Source organism: Salmo salar, chromosome 11 (genome assembly GCF_965601325.2).
Source record: "Salmo salar chromosome 11, fSalSal1, whole genome shotgun sequence".
NCBI classification, from domain to species: domain Eukaryota; kingdom Metazoa; phylum Chordata; class Actinopteri; order Salmoniformes; family Salmonidae; genus Salmo; species Salmo salar.
The window spans coordinates 13092053-13104474 of record NC_138301.1 but is presented as its reverse complement, the minus strand read 5'-3'; the positions used below and the strand labels follow the sequence as shown (position 1 = coordinate 13104474).

The 12422-nt window shown below is 43.5% G+C and overlaps 2 protein-coding genes across 2 annotated transcripts; one reads left to right on the top strand and one right to left on the bottom strand.

Moving 5' to 3' along the window:
* Positions 1–303: 303 nt before the first annotated feature.
* Positions 304–3300, top strand: LOC106562035 (borealin-2). The gene is made up of 10 exons (XM_014126556.3): positions 304–487; positions 574–705; positions 798–838; positions 951–999; positions 1073–1131; positions 2346–2398; positions 2548–2634; positions 2822–2912; positions 2987–3073; positions 3157–3300. The coding sequence occupies exons 1-10, from the start codon at positions 367–369 to the stop codon at positions 3214–3216; spliced, it is 780 nt and encodes a 259-aa protein (XP_013982031.1). The 5' UTR covers positions 304–366; the 3' UTR covers positions 3217–3300.
* A 3382-nt stretch (positions 3301–6682) lies between these two features.
* Positions 6683–11786, bottom strand: LOC106561997 (dnaJ homolog subfamily A member 2). Its single transcript, XM_014126509.3, has 9 exons — positions 11601–11786; positions 10347–10406; positions 9963–10189; positions 9732–9812; positions 9434–9567; positions 8941–9137; positions 8099–8243; positions 7870–7997; positions 6683–7482 (listed from the first exon to the last, which is right to left on the bottom strand). Exons 1-9 carry the CDS (start codon positions 11748–11750, stop codon positions 7297–7299), a joined length of 1308 nt encoding a protein of 435 aa, XP_013981984.2. The 5' UTR covers positions 11751–11786; the 3' UTR covers positions 6683–7296.
* Between the last annotated feature and the right edge of the window lie 636 nt (positions 11787–12422).

The window sequence follows — 12422 nt, the reverse complement described above, 5'->3', positions numbered from 1 at the left end:
TCAACAATAAACAGTCTACCATCTAATACAGGAGGACAATTCACTCTCCACCAGTCATTAAATAACTGCATGTCACACTTCCACCAAAGAGAACACCAGCTTTCCAGTACTGAGTGCTGAACTGTTGATAGATCTTAAACTTGGCTATCTTTTAAATTAATATTGGATTGACCCGCAGGACAAGGGTGCACAGTTTTTTCCTAGCCCAGCACTAATGGTTAGTGAGTTGCATTATTAGTGGCCTCAGGTGGATTCTAGGGTTAATTTAAGGTCAATTGACTGGTCAGGAGCACCTGGTGTCCTTAAGGTTATAAATCAGCGTTCAGGGGATGTGGCGGCAGAGAAAGAAGGCACACTGATGGAACCATGGCACCAAGAAGGATAAGGAAAGTCAGCAATCAGGCAGAAGGACACACAGATAGTCAAATTAGCAAGGAGATACGCCAAAAGCAAGGGTTGCTTTTTATTCAACAGTTTGAGAAAGAAGGTACTAATTTCATAGTAGGCCCATCCCCACTGTCTGTTTTCCATGTTCCTCAAATGAACTGAATTCACTATGTTCTCCCTTTACAGCACAGGACCGTATAAATGAGATGGAGGCTAAATTGGAGCAGACTCTTGCAACAGTAGATCGGGTTTTTAAAGTGGAATTGATGAAAATGCCACCTGCGCTTCAAAAAACATTGATAATAGATTTAATTAATGGTGTGATTTTCAATTATATTTTTAATATTAGTTTGAATAAATGAACGCATGTTAACTTTTTATTTCGGTTGTTTCCCCCTGTCCTTTCCTAGCGGATGACATTTCGGCAGGTGAAGTCACCATCGCCATAAAGGTAGGACTAAACATGGATTCAGACAGGCTGTAAATGGGTTAATGCTGCTTCCTTGTGGTTTACTGTAGAAATGTGAGCATCCAACTTTTTTTTATTTATTTTTTTTCCCCAGACCGAATCACCTGAGATTCACCAGCCTCTCACTAGGAAGCTTAGTAAAGGTAATGATTTATTTCCTCTAGTTAAAAAGGATATAAACTTGTCATTAATGATACAATTTTCTTATTTCTGTAGTCAAAGTGAGTGAAGGTGCATCGGCTCATAAAAGGAAGGCTACAACAGAATCATCAAAGGTAGCTATCAATTCAAAGGGCTTTATTGGCATGGGAAACATGTTTTACATTGCCAAAGCATGAAATGGATAATAAACAATTAAAAATACAGTAAACACTACTCAAGTTTCAAAGGAATACATTTAAAATATCATATCTATGTACAGTGTTATAATGATGTACAAAAGGGAAAATAAACATGGGTTGTGTTTACAATGGTGTGTTCTTCACTGGTTGCCCTTTTCGTGTGGCAACCGGTCACATCTTGCTGCTGGTATTTCACCCAATAGCTATGGGAGTTTATCAGAACTGGATTGGTTTGAGTTATTTGAGGGACTGTGTAATCAGAGGGAAATGTCTCTATGGTCATATGTTTGGCAGGAGGTTAGGAAGTGCAGCTCAGTTTCCAACTCGTGTTGTGGGCAGTGTGCACATAGGCAAACCTGGCTCTCAAGAGAAGATAGGCTATGGCAACCTCTCAATAGCAAGACTATGCTCACTGAGTTAAAGCTTTCTTTAAGTTTGGTTCAGTCACAGTGGCCTGGTATTCTACCACTGTGTACTCTGTTTAGGTCCAACTATCATTCCAGTTTGTGTTTTATTTGTCTGTCTTTCCAATGTGTCATGTAATTATTTTGTTTTCTCATGATTAGTGTAGCTGTCTTGGGACTCTGTGGGGTCTTGTGAACAAAGCCCCTGGACCAGCATGTTTAGGGGACTCTGTAGGTCAATCACTCTCTCGGTGATGGCTTTATGGAAGGTTTGTTACTTCCTTTAAGGTAGTTGTAGAATTTAATGGAGCTTTTCTGTATTTTTATAATTAGCGACTTAATTCTGCATGCATTATTTGGTGTTATGTTTGTACACCTGTTTTTTTGCAGAATTCTGCATGCGGAGTCTCAATTTGGTGTGCCGCATTTTGTGAATTCTTGGTTGGTGAGCGGATCCCAGACCTCACTGCCTTGATGGGAAACTGGTTCTAATATTCTTTCTGCCCGATGCTAATTGGGATGTTGAATTTTATGTTCGTTTGATGGTGTAGAAAGCCCTTCCTGCCTTGTCTCGGATCATTCAGTGTTGTGGAAGTTACCTGTGGTGCTGATGTTTAGGCAGAGCTAGGTATAGTTTAGCTCCGACTTCGTTTGCGTGTCATTAGGCCAATGTGTGAAAAGGGAACAGACTGGGCATTTCCACTTAGAAAATTGACTAAATTGTGTATTTTTGTTCTTCTGAAGGGTTCCAAGAAAGCCAGATCACTTGCCAATAGCTCAAGCACTGGAAGCCTACGGTAACTCTCCGTATATATTTATAATTCCTGGCGAGCAACTGGTGGTTGCTAGTTGTTCCAGTCCACCACTCAAACACCCGATTGAACTAATTCAGTAGTGTTAGCTGAAATGCCATCTTCTGGTTGATTCTGCTCATTTGTTCTTGCAGGTGTGCCACTACCACAAATACAAAAAGAACCAAAACTCGTCTTGCCAAAATCAGTGATCAGTCTCAACTGACTGGAACGAAACACAGGTTTGCCTTCACTTATCACAATCCCTTATGGGAAAAAAGATTGCAGTCAGTGTAGTATAACTGCAGTTATTCTGCAATGACTGGGTCCAAAATACCAGTTGCATTGACTGCAGTTTCAAAACTAACCTTTTGAAGGGATGTCTGAGTTTATCAAACAAATTCTGTCCTAAATTCTCCTTGTTTCAAGATCTGTTTTGCGGTCAGCCAGTGATGACTACCTGTGTTGCTCCCTGTCTGGATTGTCTCCACATGTAATGATCTCTACATCCCATGGAGAGGTAACTTTTCATATTGAGGTTGTTGGGTTTTAAGTTGGGTCAAGCAGTCTAAACCAGTCACATTTTCTCCCAAGACATTGTGTCTCTCGGATGATACTGTTGAAGATGTCGACATCGGGTTACTGGATGACATGGCTGTCCTCCAGATGCAGAAGTTGATGGTAAAATGTATTCTGTTCATTTTTCATCTTGGAATTAATAATTTATCCCCTGCAATTAATTCTCACTAATCTTTCTCAATTAGAAACTGATGGACTACCTTTTCAACAAAGTCAAAGAGAATCAGCCTCTGAGTGCGCAATGATACCAACACAGCTAACATTGATCCACTAATGCCACCTATGCATGTTTTACTTACAATAAATAAAGATTTGTATATTCATGTTTACTGGCTGGTGAGCAACATTTAACCCCGCGAAGTTGATGGTTGTGAGCATCCTATTGAATGTTTCGTATTGACAACGGCCAAACTTGAAAGTTGGGTATATGAACAAATAGTGGTCTTGCAAACAGTGCTTGACTTGGGCAAGAGCTCACCAGGGCTGAGTACTGGCACCTAAAATGTTCTGCTGGAGCTCCTGTTCCTCTTATAGAATATTAACTAAGGTATTGTAGCACTCCTGCACCAAATAAACAGTACCAGCACCTACCATTCTAAGTCTAGCACCGGTTAAAAATACAAACAGCCCAACTTAATGTGCCTGAATTTCTCACTTTATGAAAACATCTGCTGGGTGATAATGAATAACTGACCACTCCTTTTCTGACCCTAATGACAGGACAAATGCTTTCAACAATTTAAGACTGGCTGATCATACGCTGAAGCAGTCCCACTAACTACGACACTGAATGACATTTTGTGTACGCAGGGGAGAAATCTAATAGAAAACCAGACAGTTTTGGGTTACTAGAGAAACTAACTTGATTTGTTGGTGCTAGCTATATACAAGTCTATGTATAAATGCTGAACAAAAATTGGGGCGCATACAGTAGGTCATGTGTGGGCTAAGGTGTCCATGCACAGGGGGTTCTTGGACTTTGCTCTGAGGTGTACAGGTCCACATGTGTTAGTCCAAACCCCTGCCATAGCTTCACTACTTGTGGGTGTAATCTCCATTCCCCGGGGGGTGGGTTCTGTCTCGAAGTCTGTCACCTTGCCTGGGTAATGAATGGCTCGTAGGGAGGCCAGATGTGGTAGGGCCCATATCAAGAATTGTTGGGCCACCTGCAGGGACCGTACAGACTCGGTTCCCCCTTGATGGTTGACGTATTGTCTGATATCAGGCCATGTTTGAGAACCGGCAAAGTGATTCAGGACGAGGTAAACTCTGAAGTTCTAGCATGTTGATGTGCTCGTTCCTCCAACGGGGGCACGACTCTCCTCGAACAGACCTGTGTTGCCACACTGCTCCCCAGCCTGTTAGCAAAGCGTCGGTCGTCACTACCTCCCGCCCTTGCCGGAACTGATCTGAGATGGACACCTGTGGTCAGGTAGGCTCTCTACCTCCACGGCCGTAGAGTAGCACGTATTTTGACGTTTCTGTCCCGCTTGGGGTCTGAGCGGAGGTCATTGAACCACCCTTGTAGTGGCCTTGAAGACAGTAGGCCTAATGGTGGCACCGCGGAGGCCGCCACGAGCATGCCCGTCAGTTGTTGGAACGTTTGTACCTTCACCAGTGCATTCAACTAAAATTGTTGCAGAAGAATGCTGTCCACGCACAGGTGTTATACATGCCCTCATAGTGCAGGAGATCAGAGCCATGCCATTAAAGGTGACGCTTTGGTGTGAAGTTGCTGACACTGAACCGTGACGTGGTTCAGTGTCAGCGCTGTGCCCTCGAATTTTTAAACGTTTTAAATCCAGAACTGGACAGAAGCGTCTGTCTTTTTTTTCGGAACCAGGAAATAGGTTGAGTAAAAGCCATCTTTAACTCTTGTGATCGCTCCCTTCCCCAGGAGAGATGTATACTGGATGCCCAGTAGGTCAGGTGCTGCTGGGTAAATCGGCGGACGGCCATTCCGTTTCTGCCCCCATGCTGGTTTGTGGGGGACGGCTGCATCGCTGTCTGGGACGGGCGAGCACCTGTGTTAGGCTGGTGGTAGGATGCCTCCCTCTGCCACGACTGTGATGCCTGGTTTCTGGGCTGTGGGTTCCACAGTGGTGTAGCCTGACTCCAGCTGTTTTCTACGTTCGATGAGCCGCGGGGCCGAAGAGCAGTCCGGGGACCACTGGGAGCTTTCTCAGCGTCCCTCTAGAGTCATCGGGCTTGGGCGAGCCAGACCTGGCGACGAGTCACAAGGATGGACATCATTCTGCCTAGCTCGCTGGTCATAAAAGCAAACGCTGTTGCAGAGGTCCAGCTGGAGCATTATGTTCTGTGCTAGCATGAGCACTGAGGAGTTCCCAATGTGGGCCGCTGTGTCGTAGGCCCGTGACAGTAGCTCATCTGTGCCCCTGCACTGAGGTCTGTGTCAGCGGGCATCATCTTTCAGGGCTTCATCTAGGGAGAGCATTAGCTCTGCTATGCATTCATCCGCCTTAGGCATATGGTCCAGGTCATGTTTTATGTTGCTCATGGCGGATAGCGTCCTTGCCGCAGGTCGGCCCAGCATCTCTGAAGCTCCATGAGAAAAGCCGGTGAAGGTGGCACACAACGGTGTAGCTGCCGGGGCCTTACTAAAGAACGGGTTAGCTGCAGGGGCTGTGGCTTGATGGTCATCAAGCTAAGGCCTCACGCAAGACCATGCGTATTGAGGCAAAGCTTCCTTCGGACTCCGTGTGCTCAGAGCCTCAATGACTCCTCTGACCCATCTTTAGTGTTGGGACTGAATGGGTCCACAACACTGGTTGGCACCTCCTTCACCATGTTATCCTCCTGGTCACTAACATGCTTGATTGGATAGCAGGCCCAGTGTTCTCTCAGCTCAGAATGAAGATAAATATTTTATGCAAAACACTGATTCATCAAATTAACTAATAGCAACCTAAGACTAAACAGCTACCACATTACACAGTAAGGGTAGAGAGCTGCACAGCACCTGCATCATTTTAGATGAGCTGGAGCAGGAGGGTTAGTAGTATGTTAACATAGACTTATGTTAAACATGCACGAATGGCCATCGTTTGGTAAGCCAAGCTGACAGTGGCAGCTAGGTTGAGTTAGTAAACTGGCTAGCTAGCTTGTAGCATGCTAGTTATACCAATTGTATTTTATCGATGGCAATTTGAAAGCACTCAACGTGACAACTGCACATTTTAGTGGCCTTTTGTCAGAAGGTGCACCTGTGTAATCATGTTTAATCAGCTTCTTGATATGCCACACCTGGCAGGTGGATGGATTATCTTGACAAAGGAGAAACTCACTAACAGGGATGTAAACATGTGCAAATGGAAACATTCTGGGATCTTTTATTTCAGCTCATGAAAACACTTTACAGTCCCGTTTATTTTTGTTCAGTGTAGTTCAGGAAAGAGTAGAGCATACCTACCATAGATGACTCGTCTGACAGCATGGGCAATGCCATTGAGGGTACAACTCAGGAATCCCCACCCAGTTGACCATTAAAAAAATATATATAAATGGAGGAAGCATGGTGGAAGCCCTGATTGATGCTGCCCATGCTAAAATGGCCTTTTGGCCACTAGAGGCCTCTCATTCTCTATGATACCGCCTCAGTCCTTTGTTGTTGATGGGTAACTAAAATATAATTTCCTTCCGGATGAAATAATTTCCCAGACAAGGACAAGACAGAATCACAGACATCCAGTATTGCTGTTTGAGATTTGAAGAAAGTTTATTTAACAACTTAATAAACCTTGTTTCACAGAAGTTATGCTGCTTTTAAATAGTAATTTTTGCCCAGCGTCGCTCATTAGGTTGGATGTTTAATCGGTGCAGGAACCAATGCGGTCTTAACATGCACCAGGATTGAGGACAGAAACAGGTGTTTTCTATTTGTATCACCACTGTATAAGCGCAGCTGATATAAAGCTCACCGACAATCACTTTCATATTATACACAATCTCTTATGTTTGAATTTTTTAATATATGGAAAAGAAAAGTAAAACCTACAAAAAGAAATCAAGTGGTAAAAATCAAGCACAGATACATACAAACCTAAAAATGTGATGTTTGTGTCCTGGGTCCTTTCAGGATCTTCCTCCCCTAACTCACACCTCACAGTCCAGAGGCTGAGGCCAAAACTGCATTTTATGGTTAGTTTAAATTAAATTGTAAATACTATGAAAAAATGCAAGTTACACACCAATCAAAGGAGAAATGACCCTTTTCCATCTTATCTGGTGTTGCCACAAGGAGAGCGAGGGATGCGGGATGGAAGATTGGACGGGTGCAACACATACATTCTCCCCTGTGCCAGATGCTACTGGTGGGCACACTGCACTCCAGGGCCGTGGTGGCCTCCCTCATCGTCTGAGCTGTCGTTGTAGGCCTCACGTCGTCCTCCAGACGAGCCCTGGCTGACGTCGTAGTCCTGCAGGTCCACCTCCTCTGCGTCCCCAGACACGATGGGAGCCTCAGCACGTGTTGGCAGCAAGTCCTCCAGCTCCTGGGGGTTGACAGAGGGGAGGGTCACAGAAAATTAGAACCATGTCTAGTTAGCAAAGCCCTCTATTCAGCATGCAGCTATCGTTACAAAGCCCTTGTTAAAAAATGTAATATCAGACACTTGTGGGGTACCTCAGCTCTTAAATAACAATATCATTAGTAATGGTATTTAAAAGCTGAAGTAGCAGATTTGTATAACATGGGCTGTTATTTTTTATATAACAAAGCTCCATCAAACACTAAACATAACCAGTATGGTCTGGGTCAAAATCCTAATCGGTTAGGAATGACCAAATTGTGTCATTCAATCCCATAATAGAACGGGTACCGTAATGTTCAAGCTTGTGACAGAAATGGGCACGTCTTTTCATAGTCCATCATGACTTACATTGAGTTTATCAGGGCTGATCCAGTTGTTGTCTGGGAACTGCACATCAAATTTAATATACAGGTCCCCTTTTTCAAATGGATTACGGTACTGTGGCATCCCCTCCCCTCGAACAACTCTGACCGAGCCTGTAAAAGAAACATTGCTTTCACATACTGCACGGATTTATATTCACATGCTGTTGTATCATCTTCAACATGTAAAACCAGTACAGAGATCAAATTCTTACCTGGCTCAATGACTTTGCCAGCAGCGTACTTGACTACAATCTGTCTGCCGTCTAAGTGTTTCAACGTAAACTGGAATCCACAAAGTGCTTCGACAAGGCCAATCTTATGGGTCATGTGCAGGTCATGTGCCGCTCTTTTGTATGTCTGTTGGCATGAGAAAACAGGCAGAGTGGTTTTAGGCCAATTTAACATAACACCTGATAGAAATGTAACTAACTGATACTGCTGGCTGGTGGTACATAAATAATGAACATAAGACAGCGGGCGCACCCCCACCCCCCCGGAAGCTGTGCATATACATCCTGTCAGGTTACTGTACTGGTCTGTTTTCCACATGAGAGGCTGGTGCCATCAACATGTGTCTGTTCTCCCATCTTCAGAGGAGTGAGTGAGTCTGGAGGTGACACAATGGAGTGGAAATGCTAGGACTACAGAATTAGGAACAACATGCCACGCATGACTATAATTAATACCAAGTTATGCCAGACATGCAGGGGCTCAGCGGGTGTGAGGACAGTACTGGAAACATCGTGTTCTCATTGGCCTAGCAGCATCGTGCCGTCACTTCAATCTGCTCCCAAAGGATCCCAGTCAAGAGTGCTGGAGGATCCAACTCAGCCAGCTGGAGGCTTTTGTTCAACCAGCTACCGTTCAACATTCGCCACCTATACTATACTCCTCATAGACATGCGAGACATAATAGCTGAGTAATAACAAGTTTACACATCAATGTTGCAGCTTCACTAATATGTTTCCACATTGTAATATTGCCCTTCGTCAACATGAAACAGAGTCTTAAGGAGTGGGGACCATGGTGTCCAAAGCACAGCAGTTGATCTACCTCGTGCTCTTTCTCTTGCAGGACGAGGACAATGTCTCCTGGCTCGACCCCAGGCGCCTGGTCAGCTTCCCCGCCGAAGGTGATCTTCTGCCCATGCTTCATGCCTTTGTCGACATGCACCTCCAGGATTTTCACCTCCTTGCTAACCTTCTTGCCCTCGCACTTTTTACAGCGGTCTTTCTCGTTGATGACCTCACCTGTGGATATAACAATAGAAATGTATGAGTCAGAGCCTTTTTTCTAACCACTAGGCGACCTGGGGCGGCAGGTTGCTGGATCGAATCCCCGAGCGGACAAGGGAAAAATAATATGTCTTTCTGCCCCTGAACAAGGCAGTTAACCCACTGTTCCCCAGTAAGCGGTCATTGTAAATAAGATCTTGTCCATAACCGAATTGCCCAGTTGAAAGGTTCTTTTATTTATTAAATATAAATAAAATCATGCGTATCTGGGTACTGCAAGTATATGGTTTCTAAACTGTACCGTTACTTACCTTCTCCATTACAATCAGTACAAACAGACTGCATCTGTTGGACCATCCCAGGAGCCAACTGTCTGATCATGATGCGCATACCACGCCCCCTGCAGGCCACACACTTCTGAACTGCGCCAGTCTTTCCACCCTGGCTGTTGAGAAGTTAACTTTTAGTCTAACACACCAACAAACCTACATGTATGATGCAATAATTGACAAGCAAAAACAGCAAGATCAACACTGCTTCATGTGGGCTAGAGAAGTAATTGAGGGGAAATTGTTGCAGATACAAGAGGATGAAAGTGGAAACACTTACCCATTACAAGTGCCACAAAGAACATTCTTGCTCAGCTGCAGTTTAGTTGTTTTTCCATTGTACAGGTCTTCCAGTGAAACTCTTAAAAACCAATGAGCATAATTGGAGATAGTAGCAAGGTCATAGAAACCACAGGCCACTTGAACAGTCAGACAATGAATCATAATATAAAAAATATTTGATTATCACTCAAGAGATCTGTGACACCACCAATCCATAGACTAAGCTTACTTGAGTGGGTGAACCATGTCCTCTCCTCTTCGTCTACCACCATTTCGGCTGCGCCCCTGTCCGCCCATGAAGCCAAAGAGTCCACCGCCGAAGATGTGTGAAAAGATGTCATCCATTCCCCCACCTCCTCCACCTCCTTCCCGCAGTCCCTGCTCCCCATAGCGATCATAAAGCTCCTTCTTCTCTGGATTTGTCAACACTTCATACGCAAAACTGATCTCCTTGAACTGTTTGAAGGAGACAGGTATACATTAAGTGTTATGACATTTACAGATATTTGTTTTGTATCTACTCATCAGTTTAAGGAACAATTGAACCCTTCCCTCACATTACACCACATCGTATCCCTCCCCCCCAAAAATGTACTTTAAGCCATTTCAATACCTTGTCGCCAGCATTTGGGTTTTTATCGGGGTGATATTCCTTTGCTAGCTTCCGGTATGACTGAAAGAAAAGGCAAGCACATGAATACAACATACAAGGCACTGGTTTCGATTATTTATGCTAGCTAACGTTAGCCAATGAGTTGTATAACCATGGCCCTTTCCACTTATTACGTAATCCCCGTAGTAGCCATCAATGAATTATTGACAGGAATCTGACGTTGCTTTTTACGTTAAGGTTAGTTTGCTGGCCTAAATTAGCTAGCTAGTAAATTGAACGTGAAAAAAACTGCGGAAGATAGCTAGCTAGCTACTATATGCACGTTGACGGGCTAGTTAGCTATTTTCTCACAATGACTAAAGTTAGCTACTGGCTAAACAGTTAATGTTTATCACAACTATTAACCACATTTTCACTAACAAAATCAACGCAAAATGTCCGACCTGGAGATTTGGCCACAAAATTCCATTACTGTGAATGAATCTGTAAACACGTGAGTTAACGTCGTAGGTTAGCCGGCTAAATGACGCAACTAGCCAACTAACTAGTTTGGTGGCACACACTACGTTAGCGAAGAGTTAGTTAACGTTAAAATATCAAAAAGTTACTATATCACCTTGATATAGTAACTTATCTATAGAAACCTGGTACGAGGCGACTCGGTTGCGTCTTTTATCTTATAAGCAGACAGACGCACGAGAGTTAGCTATCTATTAGCTAGTCATTGTCTTAGTTAGCAACCACCAGTCTGGAAAAACGTAAACAAAACTGCTAATCCAATGCTATCAAACGAGTTGATACAGTAAATGTTTAATATTTAAAGCATTGCGTATTATGCGGACTCTAAACTAAAAGACATAGTTACCAACCGCATGCTAACTTTTACAAAAAATATATACTCTTAGCCGGCGTTCGTTATACGAGATGCCATCATCATCGAAACTGAAAACTAACGTAAGCGCAAAGTACAAACATCTAAAAGACTTTGCGCCAAAGAGAGGTAGTTAGCTAAAACAATAAGGCAGATAAATGGTAGTACAGGACACACATTTGACAAGTATCTGCTGATTGACGCTAACGTTTGTTGGCTAGAAACATGGCTAGCGAGCTAGTCAAACTAGCTAACGTAACCGTTTCTAGGCCAGACTAGCTTTTAGCCAGAATAACCTATTTCCTGTTTCTACGAACAATTCAAACTCCACAGCACCTAGATTAAATTTGACTCGATAAATTGAGAGATACAATCAACGTTACCTTTTTCAACTCATTTTCAGTGGCAGTGGGGGACACCCCTAGAATGTCATATAATTTAGTATCGACAACGTTCGCCATGATGAAGCTGGAGATGGACCTTATGCACGGGAAGCGAGAAGAGAAAGAAGAAGAGCCGGTCGAGAACGTCATACGTTGCGTCAACTTTAACCTTTCTCCTGGCGTTAAAAGAAAAGGGTGCATCTCAATTATAGAGTGACTTCGTTCTTTTCACCTCATCTATTTTATCCTCTCTATTATACATGTGCAATTGATTCGGGTATTTTACAAGGCAGCAGCTACTCTTCTTGGGGTCCAGCAACATTAAGGCAGTTTATACAATTTTTAAAACATTACAATACATTCACAGACTGTGCCCTCAGGCCCCTACTCCACCACGACCACATATATACAGTACAAAATCCATGTGTACGTGTATATAGTGCGTATGCTATTGTGTGTGTGTAAGCATGCGTTTATCTGTTTTTTTAAATCAGAATAGAGTTCCATGTAGTCATGGCTCCATTTAGTACTGTGCACCCTCTGGACTTGGGGACTGTGAAGAGACCTCTTGTGGCATGTCTCTAAGATGAAACTTTGACAAACTCACAACCACACACATACAAGCTCGCACATGCACTTATAGACACACAGTATTTGCACAGTCTGTATATTTATGTATGTACTTCAGGAGTCATTTGTCCTCTCTTGGTTGACACCGTCTACCATATCTTTACATCTAGGCCTACAGAATCATATCATTGGGTCTATGTTGGTAGGAATATGAACTGTGTATCGTATCCATGAGGTGTTGTAATGGCTGGA